The 27,125-nt window shown below is 41.7% G+C and overlaps 1 protein-coding gene across 1 annotated transcript in view; it reads left to right on the plus strand.

Moving 5' to 3' along the window:
• Window positions 1-1,463: 1,463 nt before the first annotated feature.
• Window positions 1,464-27,125, plus strand: part of EP300 (E1A binding protein p300) — a 108,766-nt gene continuing 83,104 nt past the window's right edge. Inside the window, exons 1-2 of the mRNA XM_007523412.3 lie at window positions 1,464-2,788; window positions 23,494-24,131. Of these exons, the coding sequence (XP_007523474.1) occupies window positions 2,695-2,788; window positions 23,494-24,131 (732 nt within the window). The 5' untranslated portion in view covers window positions 1,464-2,694. The remainder of the gene's footprint in view (window positions 2,789-23,493; window positions 24,132-27,125) is intronic.

The following is a 27,125-nucleotide window of genomic DNA, read 5'->3' on the forward strand; positions in this document are numbered from 1 at the left end:
TATTTATTTATTCCCTTTTGTTGCCCTTGTTATTTGATTGTTGTCATTACTGATATCGTTGTTTTGTTGTTGGATAGGACAGAGAGAAATGGAGAGAGGAGAGGAAGACAGAGAGGGGGAGAGAAAGACAGACACCTGCAGACTTGTTTCACCGCTTGTGAAGCGACTCCCCTGCAGGTGGGGAGCTGGGGGCTTGAACCAGGATCCATATGCCGGTCCTTGAGCTTTGCGCCACGTGTGTTTAACCCGCTGCACTACCACCCAACTCCCTGCTCTCCTAGGTTCTTATTTATTCTCTTCATCACTCACAAAGCAAACAATACCAAAACTCCAAATAAATTCAACAATGAGAAACATCAACTAAGGAGAATGACATTTGAAAAATGTTTTAAAACTTTTAATTATCTGTGTAGATACTGGGGGGTTTCCTTGCCAGCTCCACAGGCGCCAATTTACCTAAGGGCAAACAGAGGGAATGCCTGCAGTGGCCAGCACCCCCCCCCTTCGCAAAACTATTGTCACACACACATATTGCCCCCGCAGTGGTTTTGATTTCTACCGTCACATTACCATTCCGCATGCTTTTTTTTTACCCATAGTTAAATTATCTTTAATGCATGCCTAAACTTGGTCTTTCATTGAGCTGATATATGGGGTCGGTGTGTGTGTGTGTGCTGTGTGTATGCTGTGTGCATGGTGTGTGTGTATGCATGGTGTGCAAACATACTCTAAAACACCCGCAGGCCCCAGAGCCTCCGCAAGCAACTCGAGGTTCCTGGTTAAGGACAGAGAGGGCTGGTGCTAAAACTTCCCACTGCTCTCGTTTTTGTTTTCTGACAAAATGATTTACGCTGCAGGCTAAAAAAAAAAAAAAGTAGGATTCGGAGAAAATGGAAACAACTCCATATCCGTGCGATCGAGGAATGTGAACCGTTCCCTTTGGGAAAGTGATGGAGGGCAGACGGGCTCGATCTCTGGTCAGGAACACTGAAGGGGGGATACCCAGGCCGGGTGGGCTCGAGAGGGCTTCGGGGACCCGGGATGCAGGGCCATCCCCACCGCGCTCCCACTCGGCCATCTGCGCGGTGACTCGACGCCCCTCCCAGTAGCTCCCAGGCTCCCTCAGCCGCGGTTCCCACCGGCTCCCTGCGCAGAGACTCAGCCCAGGCACCTTCCTCGCTAAGTGTCGACCGACTGAAAAGTGATGCTAGTACCGCCCCCCACCCTTAAATCCTCCCCTTTAAAAGGGAGCCACCGGGGGACGCCGGGGGAGTTTGCGGAAGCGCCAACCGCGTTGGGGCCTTGGGCGGATCCCGTGATTGGAGCTGGCCACGCCCCCGGCTCCTCTTCCCCCATTGTGCGAGCGGCTCGGCCCCAGGCCCCGCCCCCTGGCCGCCTCCCTCCCGAGGCCCAGCCCCTCCCCTTTTTTCCACCCCCCCCTTGGCTCATTTCCGGCCGCCGCTGCTACCGCTAGCCTGTAAGGAGGATTCGGCGGAGGGAAGAAACAACAGCCGCCATCTTGTTTGTGTGCTAGGCTCGGGGGGAGACAGGGCGAGAGGGAGCAGGCGAGAGTGGGCTTGCGGGACGCTGGGCTGAGTGCGAGCTGCGGAAGCGAGAGCGCGAAGGGGAGACAGGCCGGAGAGAGGCAGCAGGAGCCGAGACAGTGGCAGGGGGCCGGGGGCGCACCGGCTGAGGCGACCCCCAGCCCCCCTTTCGCCCGCACACACCCCCACCGCGGCTCGGCACTGGGGTCGGCGTCGACGCCCAGGGGGCCCATTACATAACCCCGCGCCCCGCGGCGCTTTCGCCTGCCGTCGAGGGCGGCCCCGAGCGAGGGGAGCCCCGGGGGGCGGGCGCTCCCGGCACCCGGCCGCCGGGGGTAGGGGCTCGAGCGGCGGCGGCTGTATTTATTTATTTTCCGCGGGAGAGGAAGGAAGGTGACGGAGGAGGCCGCCCGCGCTGCCCGTCGGAGCGGGGCCTCGGTGGGCACGGCGTCGGCGCGGGTGGCGCTGCTCCGCCCGGCCCCCTCGGCCCCCCGGGCCGGCGAGCTCCGCAGCCGGCGTTCTCGCCGCGCCTCCGCCGCCCGCCGCGCGATGTGAGGCGGCGGCGCCAGCCTGGCTCTCGGCTCAGGCGAGCTCCCCGCGGCCATTAGGGGCCGGTGCGGCGGCAGGAGGAGGGCTGCGAGGGTGGGGGCGCAGGTCCGGGAGGGGGCACCGGGAGGAGGTGAGTGTATCTCGTCGCCTCCTCCTCTCCCCCCTCTTCGCCCCCGCCTCCTTGTGGCGATGAGAAGGAGGAGGACAGCGCCGAGGAGGAAGAGGCTGATGGCGGCGGCGGAGCTCCGAGAGACCTCGGCTGGGCAGGGGCCGGCCGTGGCGGGCCGGGGACTGCGCCTCTAGAGCCGCGAGATCTCGGGGATTCTCCGCAGCGGACGCGCTCGCTCGGCGGATCAGTGCTTCCCTCCGCGGGCCTCGGCCAGGCCCGGCCCCTCGCACTCGCCCCTACCTTTCCGACCGAGTCCGCATCCCTCTCGGAGCCGCCGCGACCCGGCCGAGAGAGAAAGGAACTTCCCCCACCCCTCTCGGGGCCCGGCGGACCCCCACCCCCACCGAGCCCACTGCGGGCGACGGGGCGGGGACCCCGGGCCGAAGAAGACGATTCGCCTTTTCCTCGCCTGTATCTCCGAAAGAATTAAAAATGGCCGAGAATGTGGTGGAACCCGGGCCGCCTTCAGCCAAGCGGCCTAAACTCTCGTCTCCGGCCCTCTCGGCGTCGGCCAGCGATGGCACAGGTTAGTCTCGGCAGCCCTGGCCTTGCACATCCCCTTTACTCTTTTCCGCTCCCAACACCTTTATTCTTCCATGTTTCCTCGCTTTCTCTTGCCACTTGTCTACGTCTTGGCTAATTTTAAAGGGGTTTTGAATGAGCTGGCCGAAGACGTCCTGTGGCCCAACCATTTTTTCTTTGCTACCTAATACATCTCGTTGCAACACTGTCATTTCGAGAGGTGCGTGTGTGTATGTATGTGTGTGTGTGTGTGTGTGTGTGTGTTTGTGTCTGTGTTCTGGAATTAGAGCTCTCAAGCGAGTGCTGTAGAAATGGTCTTTATTGTTGCTTCCAAGCTGTTTAATTTTGGAAATGGCAGTGCATTTGTACGTAAGGACTTTCTTTACATGCAATTTAAACTTTATGATTTTTAGTTAATTGAGGAATCGCGAATCTTTCTCTTGGATTGCATTTACCGTTTACTACTTTCCGGTCTTCTTTTTCAGTTTCCAACATTTGTCTCCATTGATAGTGTATATATATATATATATATATATATATATATATATATATATATATGTGTGTGTGTGTGTGTGTGTGTACATACATACATACTAGTGTGACAATTTTAATTTTGTGTTTGTGTGTGTGCATGGGAGATACAGGATTTTAAGTTTAATGTCAAACCTGGCATTTGGTTTGAATTATTTTACCTGCCATTCCTAATTTTTCTTTACTTTTTTTAATTAATTTTTTTATTTGCTTTAAAAATCAATATGGAGCGCAGTTCATTTTACATCTCCCATTTCTTTTGGTGCGAAACCAAAATGTCTGAAACCCTAGGGTTTTAAGTTGGGAGAGAGCAGGGACTTTTATTTTCCCTCTCGACTGGTAGTCATTTCTCTTGGGGGGTGGGGATTATAAAACAATCTTTGTGGAGTTATGTATCTAGAAGTCAGAGTCAGAAAACAGTCATGAACTGCAAACATAAACTGATTATCCAAAAGTTTAAAATGTGCGCATGTGTTTTGTCTTTTTTACACCTTAAAATAAACATTTTTGGAGCTCAACATTTTATAAAAGCTCTACAAATTCTTTACTGCACTCAGTTGTGGATAATCTTTATGTCAAGAGGAATTTAAGAATATTTTCTTCATTCCACCATCCCATTCTTAATGTAGTTTAATGGTGCTATCCTGGTATGGTCAGGTTTTTTTTTGTTTTTGTGTGTGTGTGTGTGTGTGTGTGTGTGTGTGTGTGTGTGTGTGTGTGTGTATACACACACACTATGGTAGTTATTTGAGATGCCAGGATAATAAAGAGGAAGAATGGCTGGCTATCTGACAGTCCACGCGATGTTCCCCCTTACTGCTATGGAGCATCTCTTTAACTCCAGAGAGCAGACTCAGCGTCATCACTCCATCTGCCAGTGAGAGTGCACAGGGAGTTAAATGTTCCCTTTGATTTTATAGGGAACTTCTTCAGCGTATTTCTAAGTAGACTTCATTTCAAAAGGTGAAATGTAAGAATATGACAAATGCTTTGGGTTCCTTGCTTTTCTCGAGCTTAATGATAGTCTGCAAATATCACAAAGTGGGAACTTTGAAGAGTTTCTCTGCTCCAGGCTTGTGAGAATGTTTATGCATGAACCGTGATAAGTTATTTTTTTTCTCTCAGTTCATAATAGTTGTATTCCTTTGCAGTTAGTAAAATGGCATTGAAATAATCTTTATACCTGTAGATTTTTGTTTAGTGTGGTAGTTTTTTTTTTTTTCTTTAGTTTGTGTGTACTGTAGCAGTGGATTTTTATATTGAATTATCTACTGATTTGGTATTTTGTAGAGAATATATATGTATATCCTGATTTTAGCAGCTTAGTAATGAAAACCTGAAAGATGAACTATACTCAGTTCAAACACTTCTGCTCAGGTGCACTACCACATTGTCCATCTGAGTGCTAGGGGCTTTCATCCATTTTGGTAGTGTCTCACCAGTCTGGTACACAAACATTTTTTGCTATTTGAAGTATCTTTTGAATAAAAGTTAAAATTTTGAAGTGGGTTTTCATAGTAAAGCAAACCTTGAACAGTTCCCCCAATTTAATATTAGCACTAAGAATTTCTTAGTTACCTCCCCCCCTCCATTTTGTAGTGAGGCTTGTTTTTTGTTTTGTTCTTGTTTTTGTTCCCCCTCCCCTCATCACAGTTGTACTTCAGAAACTTTTAAATGACTGAGGCTTGCAATTTTAATAGTACATATGTACCTATTAAAAATATTTGTATGTACCATTATAGGAATGAAAACTAGACTTACTTTTGAGTTGACACAGTAAAATGATAACAAAGCAAATTATCTCTAAATCCCAGAGTTTTTTTTTCTTTTTTAAAAATATTTTGATGACAGAAATACAGAAAGATACACAAGAGATCAGAGCACTGATCCTCTCTAGTATGTGTTAGTCTGGGGAATATTGAACCTGGGACCTCAGAACCTTAGGCATGAAAATGATTTTTTTTGCCTCCAGGGTTGTATCTGGGGCTTGGTGCCTACACCATGAATCCACTGTTCCTGGAGGCCATTTTTTTCCCATTTTTTGTTGTCCTTGTTGCCTTTGTTGTTATAGTTATTGTTGCCATTGATGATATTGTTGGATAGGACAGAGAGAAATTTAAAGAGGAGGGGTGGCCGAGGGGGAAGAGAAAGACAGACACCTGCCGACCTGCTTCACTGCTTGTGAGGTGACCCCCTTGCAGATGGGGAGCCAGGGGCTCAAGCCAGGATCCTTGCACCTGTCCTTGGGTTTCATGCCATGCCCACCCCCCCCAAAACCTTTATGACTGTCTCCCCAACCCTAATCCTAGTTTGAGATTTCTTTCTTTTTTTTTTTTTTTTTTTTTTTTTAGAATTTATTTATTTATTCATGAGAGAGATAGGAGGAGAGAAAGAACCAGACATCACTCTGGTATATGTGCTACCAGGGATGGAACTCGGGACTTCATGGTTGAAAATCCAATGCCCCATCCACTGAGTCACCTCCCGGACCACTCACATTTCTAAAGTTAGATACTAGTGCAAAATAAAAACTACTTAGTTGGCATTCAGAGATGTTTCTAAGTCATTGAAGATTTTATTTAGCATGATTAGTTCAAAATTATTTGATAAATTACTTTCTTACCCATTTGACTTCAAAAAAGATTTTTGTAAAAAAGAAATTTATGGGGGCTGGGTGTTGGTGAACCTGGTTGAGTGCACATGTTACAGTACGCGAAGACACAGGTTTGAGCCCCTGGTCCCCACCACCTTCAGGGGGAAAGCTTCACAAGTGGTGAAGCAGGGCTGCAGGTGTCTCTGTCTCTTTCCCTCTCTATAACCCCCTTCCCTCAATTTCTGGCTGTGTCTATCCAATAAGTAAATAAACATAATAAAATTTTTTTAAAAAGGAAGTCTGATATAAAAAAAAGAAAGAAATTTATGCAAACATATTGCCCAGAAAAGCTAGTATGTAATTCTGGGTGAATGGAATAATATTGATGACATATTACCTTCATTGCACAGGGAATATGCTCTGTTATTTCTTTATAAAGAATTAATGCTATCTGCACTGTAAGAACAGACTGGAAAGATGTTAACAAATTGTTAAATTCTGGCGTATTAAATACATGATAGAGCAATCTGCTCATGGCATAGTTTGTGGCCCTACTGTGCTCTTTGTAGGTGTGTGGGGGAGAAAATTGGCTTGGGTTTTGCAAAGGGCACTTGGTATAAAAAAACACCTACATCTTGACCTCCAGACTAATGTACGTAGTAGAGAAAAGTAGCAAGGACTTGTTTTAATGTCTGTTAAATTGTCAAGACTGTTGTAAGGGGTGGGAATAGCATAATGGTTATGCAAAGAGATTCATGCCTGAGGCTCCCAGGTTCAGTCCCCCCACACCAACCATAAGCCTGGGCTAAGCAGTGCTCTGGTAAAAAAAAAAAAGACTGTTGTATGTTAGTGGTTTATCTTAATTAGAATATTTGCTGTTTAACTAGTAATACTGTGTTTTAATATTACTATTTAGGCATGCGTGTGTAGAATTCTGTTTCTGGAATATTGCAGATAATGCATCCATGAGTGAGATATTACTGATCTCACTACTAAATTACAAAAATCTCTTGCCATGTGCTTTGAAGTCTGGCAATTGCTTTTTCTCAGGGCTTTGTAAATTCATTTGTAGGCTTGTTTGTGGTTGTGGTTGATAATGAGGCTAAATTGTAAATATTGCATGTTTTGTAATCTGGGTACACTTTTTCAACAGAAATTCTCTTGGAAAGAGGTAAGGAATGTATTGATGTGTACAGTGAGTGGATGGAAAGGATTTCTGTTTTAGTTGTTGCCTCATGTCGTTGCATTCTATTTTACTCTACATTTTCTTCTATTAAAAGTGAAGATATTTAAACAAGATGTTGAAAATTAGCACAGTGGCTCTTGTAGTTAAGTAAGTAGGAGAGGAAAGAAGTAGGAGGAATGTTGCATATACAGTGGGAGTGTAAAATATTTCCTGATATATTTACAAAAATCAGGAGTTGTTTTGCCAATTCATACGCCCAAGAATTAATGGGAAAGTAAGATATGTTTCATTTGTATTTTTATTACAGTTTAGGAATTTTTTCTTTGAGGATTTCTGAAGTCAAGTATTTTAAAGACTCACTTATTTTGTGAGAGACAAAGCAGAACATTGCTCATGTATATGTAGTACTAAGGATCATAGTGCCACATGTCAGTCTAAATAGGCATAAACACACGTCTGTGGGCCTCACATGTAAGTGCTAGGGACTAGCTGCCTCCCCAGCTACTGAAGTTTAGGTGTTTGCTTGTTTTAACTGGAGCACTGTTCAGCTCTTCCTTACTGTGGTGTCAGGAATTGAACTTGGGACGTATCTTACCTCAGATATAAAAGTCTGTTTTGCTAATACTGGTGTTATCTCCCCCAGCCTTGAAGTAGTAATTTTTTGAGTATGGCAAACAGAGAAGTTGATGAGCAAGTTGAAACTTAAAGTACCATTGTAAGTTAAAAACTTCTAATTTTGCCGGTGATGTGCATGTATGTCTGTGCTGGGGACTGAATCCAGACAGACAGACACGCACACAAAGCTTGTACTTTCTGCCATTGAGCTCCACTCCCCAGGTTGACACATGATTTATTTTTCACATGGTGGATAGTAGTTTTGTTCTGAAACTATAATGGGAAATTTATTATTTGATTCTCAACAAATTCTTGAGTATAAATATAATTGAGCTGTTAGGTAAGCATCCTCTCACTTATGTTGGTCCCAGGAATTGAACCTGGGACCTCTGAGGCCTTGGGCATGAAAGTTTGGTGCACATACAACTAATCTACCAGCCCAGTATAGATCATTCTTTTTATTATTTATTTTCCCTTTTGTTGCCCTTGTTTTATTATTGTTGTAGTTATTAATGTTGTTGTTAGATAGGACAGAGAGAAATGGAGAGAGGAGGGGGAGACAGAGGGGGAGAAAAAGATAAGACACCTGCAGACCTGCTTCACTACCTGTGAAGCGACTCCCCTGCAGGTGGGGAGCCGGGGGCTCCAACAGGATACTTAAGCTGGTCCTTTGCTTCGCTCCACGTGCGCCTGACTCCCTGGTATAGATATTTTTTAAATGTTTTCCAAAAGGCTAATAGTATTTTAGTGGAGAGAAAGTAAAATTAAAGCTTCTGGGGAGAAAAACAGTGAATAACTATGAAGATGAGCTTTAGGAGTTAGATTGCCAAGAACTTAGGTCCTAGACCTGCATTTATTAACCAGTTATTTAACTTTGTCTTAGCTTGCTCACCTATGTGTATGGTAGTGCCCGCCTTACCGGGTTGTAGTGAAGAATAAGTGAGTTATCTTTATCATTGCTTAGAATAGTTTTTGTTACATCATAGTATGTTATGTGATCTTTAAACGTTAACAGTTTTTGACCTTATTGCTAAATATCCCCCAAAAGGACGAAAGCATTAGTAGACTTTACTACTACTGCTATTACTACTACTACTACTACTACTACTACTACTACTACTACTACTACTACTACTGGATAGAGACAGAGAAATTAAGAGGGAAGGGTGAGATAGTGAAAGAGACAGAGAGACAGCTGCAGTCTTGCTTCACCACTTAGGAAGCTTTCCCCTGCAAGTGGGGGCCAGGGGCTTGAACCCAGGTCCTTGCACACTGTATGTGTATGCTTAACCAGGTGCACTACTGACTAGCCCTACAGTAGTAGACATTTTACTTAATATGTAGGTAGAATGGGTAAAGAAAAAGCCATGAGTATCAAGTCAGAGATTGGATTTAGAACTGTGACGTAGTTATTCTATGTATCATCCACTCAAAAATCAGTGTTTTTTTTTTTTGTTTGTTTTTGATAGTATAAGAATTTGGCAGCAGTACAAGCAAAATGGCTCACCTGGACAGTGTGCTTGCTTTGACATGGGAGCAACCCAACTTCAAGCCTGGCTCCTATACCCCACTGTATTGAAAGAAGCTTAGATGTCATGGTATCTATCTATCTATATTTAGTTATTGGATAGAGACAGCTAGAAATCAAGAGGAAGAGGGATCTAGAGAGGGAGAGAAACCTGTAGCACTGCTTTACTATTTGTGAAGCTTTCCTTCTGCAGCAGGTGAGGACTGGGGGCTTGAATGTGAGCCCTTGTACATTATAGCTCTCAACCTGGTGCGTCACCACCCAGTCCCAGATGTCATCGTCTCTTTACCCCCTCCCACCTCCCAAATCAACCTGAAGCAGTGAAACCCAGAAGACAACAAAAAATGACATGGCACCAGTAGCCCAGGAAGTGGCACAGTGAATAATGTTTGGTCTTAGGCATGAGGTCCTGAATTTGTTCCCTAAAATCATATGTGCTGGAGTGATTCTCTGGTTCTGTCACATAAGGAGACTTGAATATGTATTTAAAATGCAATAAAATATTAGAGGCATGATCAGAAATAGAAAACATTGTTTTGTTAGAAATTGAGTTAAGTATGATTTTTTTGGAGACCAGGAGATAACTCACTGGTTAGGGATGTACTTTGCTATGTATGTTAGATTTGAGCCACAGCATATGGGAAACTACAGTACTGTGATATATTTCCCTCTCTATCTAAATAGAAAGGTCAGCCTGGGAGCAACGAAATCACATGTGTGCAGGGGTAGTTTTGTTTACTTGAGTACTGTTCCTTTTTAAAAATTTATTTTATGAAAATACAGATCAGGACTAATTAGCATCACTATACAGCATGTGTGTTACCAGGGATCTAACCCAGAGCTTTATGCATGCAAGATATGTACTCCATAACTGAGCTAAATCCTTAGACCTTGACATTTTTTTAAATAAAAAATAAAATAAAAGGCCAATTGGTGTTATGCTTTGCATGTGTGAGATGCTGGGATTGATCCCTGCCACCATATAAAATGGCACAACAATGTTCCAGTCTCATTCTCTCAGTTAAGATTTTTTTTCTTTTCCTTTTTTCTTTCTTCTTCTTTTTTTTTTTAATATTTATTCCCTTTTGTTGCCCTTGTTGTTTTATTATTGTAGTTATTGTTGTTGTTATTGATGTCGTTGTTGGATAAGACAGAGAGAAATGGAGAGAGGAGGGGAAGAGAGAGAGGAGAGACAGATAGACACCTGCAGACCTGCTTCACCACTTGTGAATCGACTCCCCTGCAGGTGGGGAGCTGGGGGCTTGAACCGGGATCTTTATACCAGTCCTTGAGCTTTACGCCGCATGCGTTTAATCTGCTGTGCTACCGCCCGGCTCCCCTTTTTCTTTCTTTCTTCTCTAACTTTCTTTCTTGCTTCCTTTTTTCTTTTCTTTTCTTTTTTTTTTTTTTTTTGCTTCCAGGGTTATCGTTGGGCTCCATGAATGCACTGCTGCTGCTGGCCATCTGTGTGTGTGTGTGTGGTGGTGGTGGTGGTGTATAGGATAGAGAGAAATTGAGAGTGGAGTGAAAGACAGAGGGGGGAGAGAAAGAAAGACACCTGCAGACCTGCTTCACCAATGGTAAAGTGACCCCCCTCCCACAGGTGGGGAGCCAGAGGCTCAAACTGGTTTCCTTTTGCTCTGTATCATGTACACTTAACCCAGTGCGCCACAAATTATCTGAATTTTTTCAAAGTTGATAAAGTGGAAGATGAAAGTAGAAGGGACTGTGCTTTAAATTTCTTTTTGCCTGTGCCCAAATAACATACAGAGCCAGAAACTGTCTCGGCTGGTAAATAGGCAACACTTTCAGTGCAACTGTTTCTTTGGTCTTTTAAAGTTGTTTTATGGGAAAGAGGAAGAGAGCAAGACCAGGACTCCGGTTGTGTGTGGTGCTGGAGAACTTGGAAACTTGAGAAACTTAACACATGCAAAACGTGCTATGTACCTACTGAGCCATTTTGGTTTTGTCTTTTAAGTGACGTTTGTGGCCTCTTATGTTCGTTTCATAATGTTCTATTAGCTTGTCATCCTCAAATTGAAAAAGTCAGGCTTAGGAGGGTTGACAAGTTGGCGGTTTTTCTGTATTGGACCAACATTTTCTGTATGCTAGACATTTGTCCACAGTACAGTGAATACTCTGGTAATCAAGATAGACGTAGTCACTTCCTTCCTGGGACTTAACAAGTAGGAAAGGAGAATGACATTCAAGTGTTTGATGTGACCAGTGGTGTATTTGAGATGTACACTGTACAGCGGGACAAGCAAGAACACCTAACTTGTAAACTACTGTTACTTTAGTGGTTGTCTTGAGGAATTGGTGCTTGATTTGGAGATCTGAAGGATGTAGTCGCAAGAAGTGAGCCCAGACTTGGAATAAGAAAGTATGATCTTGTTAAGTGAGATAAGTCAGAAACAAAAGGATGAATATGGGATAATCTCACTCATAGGCAGAAGTTGAAAAACAAGATTAGAAGGGGAGGTGGGCAGTAGCACAGTGGGTTAAGCGCACATAGCACAAAGTGCAAGGACCAACTCAAGGATCCCCACCTGCAGGGGGTTCACTTCACAAGCAGTGAAGTAGGTCTTCAGGTGTCTTTCTCTCCCCCCCTTCCCCTCCTCTCCATTTCTCTGCCCTATCCAACAGCAACAACAACAATAAAAATAAAACAACAAGGGCAACAAAAGGGGGAAAAAGAATTAAAAAAAAAAAAGATTAGAAGGGAAAACACTAAGCAGAACTTGGACTGGAGTTGGTGTACTGCACCAAAGCAAAAAACTCTGCGAGGTGGGGTGAGGGTTCAGGTCCTGGAACATGTTGCCAGAGGAGGACCTAGTGGGGGTTTTATTGTTATGTAGAAATTTTATACATATACAAACTTACTGTTGACTGTAAACCATTAATCCTCCAATAAAGAAATTTTTTTTAAAAAGGTATAATCTAGGGAGTCGGGCAGTAGAGCAACGGGTTAAGCGTATGTGGCGCAAAGCTCAAGGACCGGAGTAAGGATCTGGGTTCGAGCCCCTGGCTTCCCACCTGCAGAGGAGTCTCTTCACAGGCGATGGAGCAGATCTGCAGGTGTCTCTTTCTCTCCCCCTCTGTCTTCCCCTCCTCTCTCCATTTCTCTCTGTCCTATCCAACAATGAACAACATCAACAATAACAACAATAATAACTACAACAACAATGAAAATCAAGGGCAACAAAAGGGAAAATAAATAAATATTTTTTAAAAATTAAAAAAAAAAGTAATCTATTCTGGGGACCTGTAAGTTTTGTCTGTCTGGAGTAAAAAAAAACCAGCAGGAAATGAGACATTGACAATCACACAAAGCTTATAATCCTTATTCAAGTTTGGATTTCCCATTTTAGCTCTTAAATGGATGGTGCAGAATTTTGACGGAGTGAGGAATGATTTGGAAAGGAACTGGAGTGGGGGGGGGTAAAGTAGGGAGATGGCCAGTTTTAGGAGGGCAGATGCAAATAAGTGAAAAGATTTGAACAGGGAGAGTCCATCAGAGATTATGATGAGAGTTTCAAGTTTGGGTAACTGGATTGATGAAGATACCATTTACTATGATAGTAGAATTAGGAAGAGGAAATATTTACATATATTAGTGTGATGGAGGAGGGTTTGTGATTGACTCTGCTGAATTGAGTAGTTATTGTTTTCGTTTAGTATGACTTTCTTTTTTTTTTTTAATTTTTTATTTAAGAAAGGATTAATGAACAAAAACATAAGGTAGGAGGGGTACAACTCCACACAATTCCCACCACCCAATCCCCATAACCCACCCCCTCCCACGATAGCTTTCCCATTCTCTAGCCCTCTGGGAGCATGGACCCAGGGTCATTGAGGGTTGCAGAAGGTAGAAGGTCTGGCTTCTGTAATTGCTTCCCCACTGAACATGGGCGTTGACTGGTCGGTCCATACTCCCAGTCTGCCTCTCTCTTTCCCTAGTAAGGTGTGTCTCTGGGGAAGCTGAGTTAGTATGACTTTCATTTTAGCCAACAAACATTGAAAACCCACTAAGATTTAGGCATTGGACTTTAAAGATGCATCATGGTACAGTTCTGCTCTCAAAACTTTTAGGGATCTGTTATGGTTGCTATACTTCTACACATAACTTTTCCATAAGTTATATACTCTGATAAGTTTTTTAAAATTATTTATTCATGAGAAAGATAGGGGAGAGAGAGAGAGAGAAAGAGAACGAACCAGACATCACTCTGGTACATGTGTTGCCAGGGATAGAACTCAGGACCTCATAGTTCAGAATCCAATGCTTTACCCACTGTGCCACCTCCCGAACCACTTTTTGTTTTTTTTAGATGATTTCATGAGAGAGACTAAGAAGAGGCCAGAGCATACTTGGACCAATGGTGCTGTGGGCTGAAACTGCAGGCTCACATATACAAGTCCTATGTTTGACCACTAAGCCAAAGTTCCTAGCTATATTCTGTTAACCTTTTTATATTATATTTATTTATCTCTATCTAGTAAGAGTGAGCTGTATATATAGAGCACAGCACTGATCCATCATCCAAGGGGGTGTATTCATTTTTTGTCTTCATTGTCTTCTGGGGATTAAATCCAGATTCTCTTCTATGCAAAACCAGTAATCTACCACTGAACCACCTCTCACACCCATTATAATCTTTTTTAAATGTTATGAATAAAGGCAGAGGATAGGAAAGATTCCTGACAGTGGTGGACTTGGTGTTAGGGGGGAAATTCATATAGAAAAGTTGTGTTTGAGTGGAGTGCAAGAGCTGAAGGTAGTCTATCATTTCTCAGAAAATGGGACATTCAGAACAATATTTTGGGTACAAAAAATGTAGGTGAATTTGATGTGACTAGAACACAGAAACCATATGGTATAGTGTTTCTATGGGAGATAGGTAGGAAGGGATGTTGGGATCTTGTTTTGAAAAGACAGAAACATGCTAAGGAATTCAATGTTTATCCTTTTTAAAAAGATTTTTAATATATTTATTTTTTAATTTTATTATCCCTTTTGTTGCCCTTGTTGTTGTTATTGCTGTCGTTGTTGATAGGACAGAAATAGAGAGGGGGGAAAGAAAATTAGACACCTGCAGACCTGTTTCACTGCCTATGAAGCGAACCCCCTGCAGATGGGGAGCTGGGGCTCAAAACCGGGATTCTTATGCCAATCATTGTGCTTCGCTGCGCCACCACCCGGTGGTTTATCTTAATGATAAAAATTTTATGATCCAAGAGAGCGACATGGCCAGGGATAGGAGGTGGCACTGTGCAGGACCAGAAGTAGGGAGAGAACCTAATGGCAGAAAGGTGGACATTGAAAGAATCCTATTTGCCTAGAAGATTTTTCATTTATTGTAATTACTGGTAAAAAAATTTTTTTTTTTGTACAGCTAGTTTTTAAAAGGACTAGATAGTAATTTCTTAGCCTAGGGTCCCCTGTAGGCATTATTTTTGGAGAAAATTCCAGTCAAGCAATTATCTTTGCCCCATCTCAACCTCTCACAAGATGTTATCACTACTCAAAATCAAGAAATAATGGTCAGTAGTAATTAAGTCACCATACAGTTTAGGGTTTTTTGTTTGTTTAATATTTATTTATTCCTTTTTGTTGCCCTTGTTTTATTGTTGTAGTTATTGTTATTGGTGTCGTCATTGTTGAATAGGACAGAGAAATGGAGAGGGGGGAGAGAAAGACAGACACCTGCAGACCTGCTTCACCGCCTGTGAAGCAACTCCCCTGCAGGTGGGGAGCACAGTTTAGGTTTAATATGTGTCATTGAATTGATTCTGAAGGTGGAACTTTAATCAATATTAGCATCCTTATCTTTTAGTTAACTTCACACTAAAAATTAGCACTATACTAATAAATAGATAGAGCAGCGCAGATTGTTAATATGAACCATGAATATTTATTTTTCCTTTTGTTGCCCTTTTTGTTATTACTGTTGTTACTGATGTCATCGTCATTAGGACAGAGAGAAATGGAGAGTAGGGGAAGACAGGGGGGGGAAGACCACCTGTGAAGCGACTCCCCTGCAGGTGGGGAGCTGGGGGTTCAAACTGGGATCCTTACTCTGGTCCTTGTGCTTTGCACCATGTGCGCTTAACCCACTGTGCTACCGCCCGACTCCTGCTTATTTATTTTTTGAGAGACAGCTACAGCACTGCTCCACTTGTGAAACTTCTCTGGGCTTGAACTTGAATCTGTTGCATTTTTTTTTCTTAAGATTTATTTCATAAGAGAGAAAGAAAAACAGCATTAATCCGGCACATGCAGTGCTTGTAATCAGAATTATACCACTGTGCCACCTTCTAGACAGCCAATAAGTACCCAGCTCACATTCTTGATCAGCTGTACTTGCACCCCACCTCTGTTTTAAATTTCAAAGCTAACTTGAATATATTGGCATTAAGAACTGATTTTAAGTCAATTTCTTCCCAAAAATAATTTATTGTCATTTTGCCCTTTGACTACTGTTTCAAAATTCAAGTTGCCAACATGCATAGCTTTGTGATCCTATATAAATTTAATAGCTTATCATCTTTGATTTAAATTTATATATTGTTGTTTTCCTGGGAAGCCCTTGCAGAAAGAACTAATGTGTATGGAATCCTTAAACTAGGTTTTATAACTTCAGTACTCTTAACCCTACCAGTATAAAACTATTTATAGCTTGAGTCAGTTCTTAATCTGGATATCACTTTAGTTTTGTCAAGAGAATTTTTTTTCCAGTTTAAAAATGTTCAGGAAATTGTGGTTCTGCAGGTGTCTATATCCACCACCCCATCTTCTTCTCCTCTTTCCATTTCTCTCTATCCTATCCAACAACCAGGGCAACAAAATGGGGAATATGGCCTTCAGGAGCAGTGGATTTGTCGTAGTGCAGGCACCAAGTCTCAGCAATAACCCTGGAGGCAAAAAAAAAAGATTTCTGAACATCCTTTGCTTACAGAATATATGGCTTTTTCTCCAAAAGTATTTAACACATACATGACAAAGAGAGAGAGAAAAACTTCACCAGTGAAGCGACCCCCTGTAGATGGGGAGCTGGGGGTTCGTGCCATGTGCACTTAACCTTCCATGCTACCACCCAGGCCCCAATCTTCAGAAACCTTAAAGTACAGTGCTTGCCTAAAAGAAACTGAAGAACTCAGGTCTTTAACTAGGGCTGGGGAGACAGTACAGTGGTTATGCTCTGAACTCCCAGGTTCAATCCCCAACACCACCATATGCCAGAACTGGTCAGTTGGTGTCTCTCTCGGCAAAAACAAAATAAAACAAACAAATAAAACCCTGGCTCTTCCAGAGAAGACCTAAGTTTGAAATCTTCCAATTCTTTCATTTTGTAGATGTAGTAACTGATAAATTCATTTTTAGTAGTTTTAAATCAATGAACATTGAAGAACCACAATTTCCTGAACATTTTTAAACTGGAAAAAAAATTCTCTTGACAAAACTAAAGTGATATCCAGATTAAGAACTGACTCCTGCGCTTTGCGCCACGTGCGCTTAACCCACTGCGCCACCGCCCGACCCCCAAGTTTTTTTTAAAGAACGTGTGTGTGTTAAGCTTATTTATGTTTTACTTAAGTATACTGTTTTATTTTCATCTATATACATATATGTACGTGTGTGTGTGTGTATATATATATATATGTATATATATATATAGAGAGAGTGTTGTTGATGAAGAAGGTACACACAGAGAGATAAAGAACCAAATATCATTCTGGTACATGTATTGCCAGGGATTGAACTAGGGACCTCATGTTTAAGAGTCCAGTGCTTTATCCACTGCATTACCTCCGGAACCACACATCATTAGTTCTTAAGACACCTCCATGAAGGAGCAAAATCTTTTACAGGATTAGGGGTTGTCAGAAAACTCATGGCATCTTTTTCTATGCAAAATGCATCATGACTTTCCAGTAATCCAGTAGATTTAAACACAGGTATTTAGCTTCCTTAAAGTATTGTTGTTAGATGCCATTTATCACCCTTAGGAATAAGATATTGAAAGGTACTACCAAAATAACTTGGGGAATAAAATAATCAGTGAAATAACAAGATCTATTTGATCAGAAATCAAGTATAACTTTTTTACATGATTTTCCAAATTTAATTGATACAGTAATTGATAGCAAAAGGTCTATATTAACACAAGATAATTTTTAAAAATTACTTTTTGGCTAGAGTCAGAAATTGTGAGGGAAGGGGAGATGGGGAGAGGACAAGACAGACCTGCAGCACTGTTTTACTGCTTGTGAAGATCCCTCCCCACAGGTAGGGACTGGGGGCTTGAACCTGAGTCCTTGTGCACTGTAATGTTAAACTCTACCAGGTATGTATGCCACCATCCAACCCCGAGAATTTATATAAAATTATGAAGCGACCAAGGAGGTGATATAATGAATGAAGTATGAGGTCTAAGTTGGATCCCTGACATCGCATATGCCAGAGTGATTCTCATTTCTCCTTCTCTCTTCCTCTCCCTCTCTCTCCCTCTCTCTCTCTCCACTGTGAATAAAATAATAGAAATAGCAGTCATATAATTTGGTAAATAAAGAAGATACAATATTTAGCTGTAACAGAAGATAAGAATTGAGATTTTAACAAAGTGAGCCATCCTGGGAAGTAGGAATATTAGGAAATTCAGCGGCTCTCTTATGATAATGACTACAATTAAGTCTGTAATTAAAGTACAGGATTACCACTGGTGGGGGAACCCCTCTAATCATTATTTTCAGGGTCTATCAGTGTAAGCCCTCCTATCAACTTTACAATGTAGCTGGACTCTGTACTGTGATATTAAATGTTTTGCATAAACATGGAACAGCAACCAAGTGTAGCAGATTTGGCTTTAGTACAGGTTACATTTAAATGCTACACTGTAGGGCCTAAAGTAAGGCTTTGTGTTTCTGAAGTTGATTATCTTCAGTGAACTATATTTGTGGACTTTCATTTTTTTCTCAGATTGTTGAGAGGATAAGCAAGAATAATAGAATTATTGAGATGTCAAGGACAGTACATGATACATTGAGAGTTTGATTAAATTTTACTCTCATTGTAAGCCAGTTTCCCTACAGAGTGATGATATAGTTGAATGATAATAATGTGTTCATAATATTTAGTATGTGCCAGTCACTGTTCTAAAAACATTACATATATTAACTCCTTACAACATGTCAATATTTTCCTAATACATAAAGGTACATACTTCAGAATATCTATTTTTCTGAAAAGCTGTCGGGCTTTTGATTAGCATTACACTAAATCTATGAATCAATATTGAATAAGAACTGATGTATGAGGATTTGTGCACATTTGGGATATTTTCTTACTAAAGACTAGTGGTACATTTTATATTTATTAGGTTGTCAGAAAAGTTATGATGTGTTTTTGCATAGGAAAATACACCATGATTTTTCCAACAACCCAATATAATTTATCTGTACTTCATAATAACCTTGTCTTATTTTCCTCCAAGTCTTCTCCTGTGTTCCACACATTGTATTTTAGTTATTTCTGTGCCTAGGAGGAAACTTACAATAGTAAGTTTTAAGTGTGCATGAGGCCCTGGTTTCAAGCTCAGGTACCGCGGTGGTACTATGAAAGTTACTGGAGAACCAACTTGGCAGGTGGAGTGGTGTTATGGTATTTCTTCTCTGACTGTTCCCACCCTGACCCCCAGATAGAAAGATTGAGACTGGCATGAAAGCATAGTGATACTGCACAGAACTCGCATGCGAGAGGCCCTGGGTTCACTCACTGACCTCTCTAAAAGATTATTCTTGTTATTATTGTTTATTGCCACCAGGGTTCTTTGGGGCTCACACGACAAGTTCACTGTTCCTGGTGTCCATCCCCCCCCTTTTTTTCTTTTCCTCCAGGGCTATTGCTGGGACTTGGTGCCTGCACAATGAATCCACTGCTCTTGGTGGCCATCTTTTTTCCATTGTTGTTGCTATTATTGTTGTTGGATAGGATAGAGAGAAATTGAGGGGTGGGTAAGAGAAAGATAGACACCTGCAGACATGCTTCACCGCCTGTGAAGTGGGGAGCCAGGTACTCAAACCAGGATCCATACTTGGGTCCTTGTGCTTTAAGTGCCCTTTTTTTTTTAAATTGCCACCAGGGTTATTGTTAGTGAAGTGCCTACATAATGAATCTACTGCTCCTGGTGGCATTTGTTGTTGTTGTTGTTGTTTGGTTTTGTTTTGTTTTCTAAATAGAGTCAGAGAAGTTGGGAAGGGCAAGGGAAAGGATGAGAAGAGGGAAGATAAAAAGAAAGAGACCTGCAGAACTGCTTCACCATTCCTGAAGCATGTCCTCTGATCAAGACGGGCATTGAGAGGGGAAGAAGAGATGGGGAGAGAGGAGAGAAACCTGCAGCACTGCTTCACCACTTGTGAAGCTTCCCCTCTGCAGGTGCAGGTGGGGACAGGGACAAGTCTGGTCCTTGCAGGTGATAATGTGTGTCCTCCTCCAGGTGCGACTCCAACTATTCCCGCTTTGAGTTTTTAGTATTGCCAGTTTGCAGTTGTATTTTTTTCATTTCCAGTCTTCTTTCTTAAAATTTCTTTTTTTTTTTTTTTTTGCCTCCAGGGTTATTGCTGGGGCTCAGTGCCTGCACCATGAATCCACTGCTCCTGGAAGCCACCCCCCCTTTTGTTGCCCTTGTTGTTGTAGCCTTGTTGTGATTATTATTGTTGTTGATGTCATTCGTTGTTGGCTAGGACAGAGAGAAATGGAGGAGGAGGAGGGAGAGACACCTGCAGACCTGCTTTCCGCCTGTGAAGCGACTCCCCCACAGGTGGGAAGCTGGGGGCTCGAACCGGGATCCTTATGCCGGTCCTTGCACTTTGTGCCACGTGCACTTAGCCCACTGCACTACCACCCGACCCCCTTAAAATTTCTTTATAGTTTTGTTTGACTAAAAAATTGAACGGCAACAGTTGTTGTTGGGAGGTGATGCACGAATACTGTGTTAGATTTCCATGCATGAGCTCCCTAGTTCAAGCCCCAGTGTTGCATATGCCAGAGTGATGCTTTGGTGCTCTTTCGTCTCTCAAATGCGTCTTTAAAAAAATGTGGAGGACTGGGGAGACAGCATAATGGTTATGCAAAAGACTTTCATACCTTAGGCTCCAAAGTCCCAGGTTCAATCCTCAGGTTCAATCATAAGCTCTGGTAGCTCTCTGTGTGTATCTTTCTGTATCTTCTGTCATTAAAAATAAATAAGTGAGAGATTGGGAAACAACATAGTTGTCATGCAGAATTAATCTCATGCCTGAGGCCTCAAAGGTTCCAAATTCAATCCCCACCACCACCATAAACCAGAGCTAAACAGTGCTATGGTTTTTCTCTCTGTATCTCTCTCATTAAAATAAATAAAATATTAAGTTAAAAGTTGGGGCCAGGTTGAATGCACATGATACAATGCACAAGGACCTGTGTTCAAGCCCTTGGTTCCCACCTGCAGGGAGAAAGCTTTGCAGGTGGTGAAGCAGTGCTGCAGGTGTCTCTGTCATTCCCCCCCCCCCTCTCTCCCCTCTCAATTTCTGGCTGTCTCTGTCCAGTAAATATAAATAATAAAAAAAAAATTTAAGAAAAGTCACAGGTATTGTTATACTGATACTAAAGAGATACCTTTTATTGTTGCCTCATCATTTGCTGTCTTTCTTGGGTTTTGGAAGAGATGGGTTTTGCTTTTTAGCACCCCAGGAAAGGTTTTATGAGAAAAACTATTACAAGAGGGGAAAAGTGTCTCCAAAGCAAAGCATAATATTTTTTGTTTTATTTTTTAAATATTTATTTATTTCCTTTTTGTTGCCCTTGTTTTTTTGTTTGTTTGTTTTATTGTTGTTGATGATGATGTCACCTTTGTTTGATAGGACAGAGAGAAATGGAGAGAGGAGAGGAAGACAGAGAGGAGGAGAGAAAGAGAGACACCTGCAGACCTGCTTCACCGCCTGTGAGGCGACTCCCCTGCAGGTGGGGAGCTGGAGGCTCGAACCAGGATCCTTACTCCCGTCATTGCGCTTTGTGCCATGTGCACTACAACTCCTTGTTTTTTTTTGTTTGTTTTTTAACAGGTTAGCTCTGGTTTATTGTGGTGCAGGAGATTGAACCTGGAGCCTCAGGCATGAGTCTCTTTGCATAACCATTATGCTATCTACCCCTGCCCCAGAGCATAAATTCTGTGGAAATAAAGCAGTAATGGCACATTTAAGAAAACATAAGATAAAGTGTAACAGGTACACACACATACAATTGGCCAGAGTGGGGTGGAGAGGAAGAAATAGTTTCTTGATTGCTATTTTTTAATTGATTGGGTACTGATTTTTATTTATAATTTATTAGTGATTTAATAGTGGTTTGCAAAATAATATCACAGAGGTATAACTAACTTTGCACTGCATCTACTACCAGAGTTCTGTGTAAACATTCCACCACCTACACAAGTTCATGTCATTCAGTTGTCTACATATTAATGTAACCATCATAGTTTTTCATCTTAATTGGGTAGTGAATTTTTGTTTAATGCACTGGGTCCTCACACTTGCAAAACTCAACAACTTCCAAGATGGCTTTGTTTTTCCCTTTTTAAAAAATATCTATATGGAGAGGCATCATGGCATGGCACTGCTCCACCATTGGGTAGCCTCCCTTGGTGGTGTGGTGCTAACAGTACTCTGAGAGTGGTAAGCTGATACCCATGTGCCCTATCAGCTGAACTATCATCCAACCCAAGTATCTCCTGACTCTTGGTTATTTCATTCAGTGCTTGTAAGATGCCGTGTTTTCTTTTTCTTTTTTCTCCAGACTTTTTTTTTTTTTTTTAACCAGAGCACCTCTCAGCTCTAGCTTATGGTGGCAGGAGATTGAACCTGGGACTTTGGAGCCTCAGGCACAAGAATCTCTCTCTCTTTTTTTATGATTTTATTTATTGGGAGTCGGATGACAGTACCACAATATCCAGGGAAGTTCTACTGCTGTGAGCTCTAGTGCACTCCCTCTCTCTGTCTATCTCAATGAAAAAGTTGGCCTAAGATCACAGAAATAGTACATGCACAAGTCGGATGGTAGTGCAGCAGGTTAAGCACATGTGGAGCAAAGTGCAAGGACCTGCATAAGGATCCCAGTTCAATCCCCCAGCTCCCCACCTGCAGGAGAGTCGCTTCACAGGCAGTGAAGCAGGTCTACAGGTGTCTTTCTCTCCCCCTGTCCTCTCCTCCTCTCTTCATTTCTATCCAAGAATGATGACATCAAGAACAACAACAATAACTACTACAATAAAACAAGGGCAACAAAAGGGAATAAATAAATATTTGAAAAATATTTTTTTTTATTTATGAGAAAGCGGGAGAGAGAGAACCATCATTCTAGTACATGTGCTACCGGGGATTGAATTCAAGACCTCATGCTTGAGAGTCCCATGCTTTATCCATTGCACCACCTCCCAGACCACCCATGTTTTCCTTTTCCTTTGTTAATTTGGTGAGCAGTTTTTATAATTTTTTAGTACAAACTCTTTCCTGTTGTAGTGGTACTGCAGTGGCCCTTGATAGATCAGGGATCCACCAGGTAGCACAGTAGCCCTCTCGTCTTTCTCAACAAAGAAGTATCTAACACAAAGTGATTAACAGGACCAAGACTGAGAAACTCTAGACTATATAAACTCTAGACTATATATAATTTTCACCCTCCTAAAGGGAGGCTGTTTGTATATTGTTGAATGTGCTAGAAGTATGGTTTTTTACCCTATTCTGACTAAATTTAGTTAAGAATCTGGAGGCTGCAGGTCATATGAAAGCAATTTCACTCAGCAGATCAAGGACCTACTTTAGCAGGCACCATAATATCAAATTTACACTGATGATTCTACTGAACATTATCTTAAAGCAGTTAAAATAGTATACATCTCACTTGTATATCATTTATGACTATCAACGCAGATTTTCAGCTAGTATTGTGCTAAGATTTAATCCATTTTTCCTTTCATTTTATTTTAGACACACTTCCTAAGTGTTTAGTTTTATATGTAAAACAATCTCTAATACATGGGTGTGGGCAATTTTAGTGTATATGTATTTAGCACAACAAAAATGCAATACAAATAGCATTTTACTAGGTTAAGTTTAGAAATGCTATTTCACTATTTGATGCTAAACAAGTACAAGATACAGTTATTTACTATTTTAATTTTATCAGAACTAACCTTTATCTTTCTCCTCTTCACTTTTTAGATTTTGGCTCTCTCTTTGACTTGGAGCATGACTTACCAGACGAATTAATTAACTCTACAGAATTGGGACTAACCAATGGTGGCGATATTAGTCAGCTTCAGACAAGTCTTGGCATAGTGCAAGATGCAGCCTCTAAACATAAACAGCTATCAGAACTCCTTCGGTCTGGTAGTTCCCCTAATCTCAACATGGGTGTTGGGGGCCCAGGTCAAGGCATGGCCAGCCAGGCCCAACAGAACAGTCCTGGATTAGGTTTGATCAATAGCATGGTCAAAAGCCCAATGACACAGGCAGGCTTGACTTCTCCTAACATGGGGATGGGTACTAGTGGACCAAACCAGGGTCCCACACCATCTGCAACAGGTATGATGAATAGTCCTGTAAATCAGCCTGCCATGGGAATGAACACGGGGATGAATGCTGGCATGAATCCTGGAATATTGACTGCAGGCAATGGACAGGGAATGATGCCTAATCAAGTCATCAACGGTTCACTTGGAGCAGGTCGGGGTCGACCAAATATGCAGTACCCAAATCCAGGCATGGGAAATGCTGGCAACTTAATGTCTGAGCCACTGCAGCAAGGCTCTCCCCAGATGGGCGGACAAACAGGATTGAGAGGCCCTCAGCCTCTTAAGGTACGTGCACTTTGGGTTTGTATGTACTACGAATTTATCTTTTGAGTATTCCAGTAGAGGGAGGGCTTGAGGTTTAGCTATTGTTTTATTCTGTACATTCATGTAACCTCATGCTTCAGCATTGCCCACATATTATATTCTAAGGATGTACTCCTGTGTTGCCATAAATTTTATAAAACTCTTATGTTAAAACATTTTATAATTAACTGGAGTTGTATACTCTCACAGTTTATTCCAAATGATTCCTGTTTGGAATGTCCCTGCTTTCTGAGAAGGAGAACTTTTGATTCATCAAAACTAAAGTACAGGGGTCCAAGTGGTGGTTTACCCAGTAGAGTGCACACATTATCATGTGCAAGAACCCAGGTTTGAGTCCCAAGCTACCACCTAGGAGTACCTGTGGGAAGGAATGTTGTGGTATCACTCCTTCTCTCTCTGTCTCATACCCTCTATCAAAAAGGGGAGCAGGGGTGGCTTCTGGAAGAAGTGGAGTAGTGCAGGTAGGCATCAAGCCCCAGACATACCTCTGGTGACTTCCCCTCCCCCCCCATAAACATTAAAGTACATTATTTTACTATGAAGAGTCAACTAACATACCAGATGTTCTAGTTAACCTGATTTGGACCATTCTTCGAAGACTTCCTGATGCTGGGTCTTTACCAATCTGGACTGACTTCTGGGTTGGCGGGCAGGAGGAAGGGAGATGTACCACAGCACCAGATCTTAGTATTCCCATGTCATGTACTAGGAGTGCAAAGCTGCTTCGTGGCAAACCAGATATCCTTCTCAATAAGCTCTCTTTGGTCTGAATCACTTTTTAAAACCAACTTTATTATCTTTCTAAGTAGAGGATGCTTCACATCTATGAATATACATTTTTAGTTTATGAATGTGCTTCCAGAGAAGTGACTCCAAATTTGAATGGGTGCGGTCCTGTGTTTGAATTATACTGTGGGATATATAAGTGATCTTATTTTTCTCTCCCCATTAATAAGTCCTTTTAAAGTCAAACTGTAAAATTTTTACTCTTATCTATATAATTGAGGCATGATAAACACATATTTGATGCTTGTTCTTCCATAGTTTATTTTTCTTGACCTATACCTATCATATATTAAGTAAATATTAACAAATAAGAGAGTTGGCGTTGCGTGAAAGGTGATATTGGAGTTTTGTTTAGTTTATGAGAGCACTGATAGCTCTAGCCTACCATGGGGAATTCAGAACCTCAGGCAAGAATGTCTTTTGCATAACTAGTATGTTATCTTCCTGCCCAAAGATGTGATTTTTCTATAAGCCATCAAGAGCAGGTCTTTTCTTTAAGAAAGAGTAATTTGATCAAACATTAGGACTTCTCTGTTAAAAATTATGAATGTAAGAGAGTTCAAGGGTGAAATCTGATAGATGTATGAAAGCCCTATAAAATGTTTTTGCTGAACAATATAGAATATTGACTTCTTAGAAAAGGATTCTGCTTGACGCCCTACCTGCTTTGCCTTCCTGATACTTTATGTTGTAAATTAAAGTATTTAGAGAATGGTCCAGGAAGTGACACAACAGATAAAGTGTTAGACTCTCAAGAATGAGGTCCTGAGTTCAGTCTTTCTGGCAATGCATGTACCAGAGTGATGTCTGATTTTCTTTCTCCCTTTCCTACCTCATTAGTACATAAATAAAGTCTTTAAAAGAAATAAAGTATTTGGAGTAAGAGCCAGAAACAGGATCAAATATTTGGTACCTTTTATTTTTTTAAATATTCCCTTTTGTTGCCTTTGTTGCTTTATTATTGTAGTTATTATTCTTTTTATTAATGTCATCATTGTTAGATAGAACAGAGAGAAATGGAGAGAGGAGGGGAAGACAGAGAGGGGGAGAGAAAGACAGACACCTGCAGACCTGCTTCACCGCCTGTGAAGCGATTCTCCTGCAGGTGGGGAGCCGGGGGCTTGAACTGGGATTCTCATACTGGTCCTTGTGCTTTGTGCCACGTGCGTTTAACCCACAATGCTACCGCCCGACTCCCTATTTTTTTGTTTTATTTCTTTATTGGGGAATTAATGTTTTACAGTCAACAGTAAATAGGATAGTTTGTACATGCATAACATGTCTCAGTTTTCCACAGAACAGTACAACCCCCACTAGGTCCTCTGTCATCCTTTTCCCTTTTTCACCCATATTTATATTTAAATGGAAGAGCAAGGATGACAGACAGGAAACTTTCACCAATGGATCAAATATTTACTGAGTCTAGCTTTGATTCTAGAATAAGAACTGTGAATGAATTTCATAAAACTTAATAGTTGCATAAGACATACATTCACAGTATTTCAGGTAAATACTATGAAAAAAGTAAAGAAAATTTCATTGGAAGATAACTTAGGTTTTGGGTGAGATTTACATTTTATTTATATTCTTTTTTTTTAATTTACTTTCCCTTTTGTTGCCTTTGTTGTTTTTTATTGATTTTGTTAGATAGGACAGAGAGAAATAGAGGAGGGGAAGACAGACAGACGGGGAGAGAAAGATAAGACACCTGCAGACCTGCTTCACCACCTGTGAGGTAAACCCCCTGCAGGTGGGGAGCTGGAGGCTCAAGCCAGGATCCTTACACTGGTCCTTGCACTTTGTGCCATGTGCACTTAACTTTATTTATATTCTATATAGTCATTGCTGAGATTCATAGGGCCAGCATAGTCCCAGCAATAACCCTGGTGGCAATAAAAAAAAAAAGAAGACAAAAACATTCAAAATTATTTCTGAATGATTAGGAGAAGACAATAAGGCAGAGTGGTTTGCAGATTTTTGAACTAGAAAGTGACAGCACATACTGTAATGCACAAGGATCCAGTTTCAAGTTCCCCAGTCCCTATCTCTAGGCAGAAAACTTCACAAGTAGTGTAGATATCTCTCTACTTCCCTCTCTTTACTTCTCTATCTCTACTCAAAATAAAAGTAAGTAAAAAAATTTTTTTAACAAGACTTTTTAAAAAAAAT

Source organism: Erinaceus europaeus, chromosome 4 (genome assembly GCF_950295315.1).
Source record: "Erinaceus europaeus chromosome 4, mEriEur2.1, whole genome shotgun sequence".
NCBI classification, from domain to species: Eukaryota; Metazoa; Chordata; class Mammalia; order Eulipotyphla; family Erinaceidae; genus Erinaceus; species Erinaceus europaeus.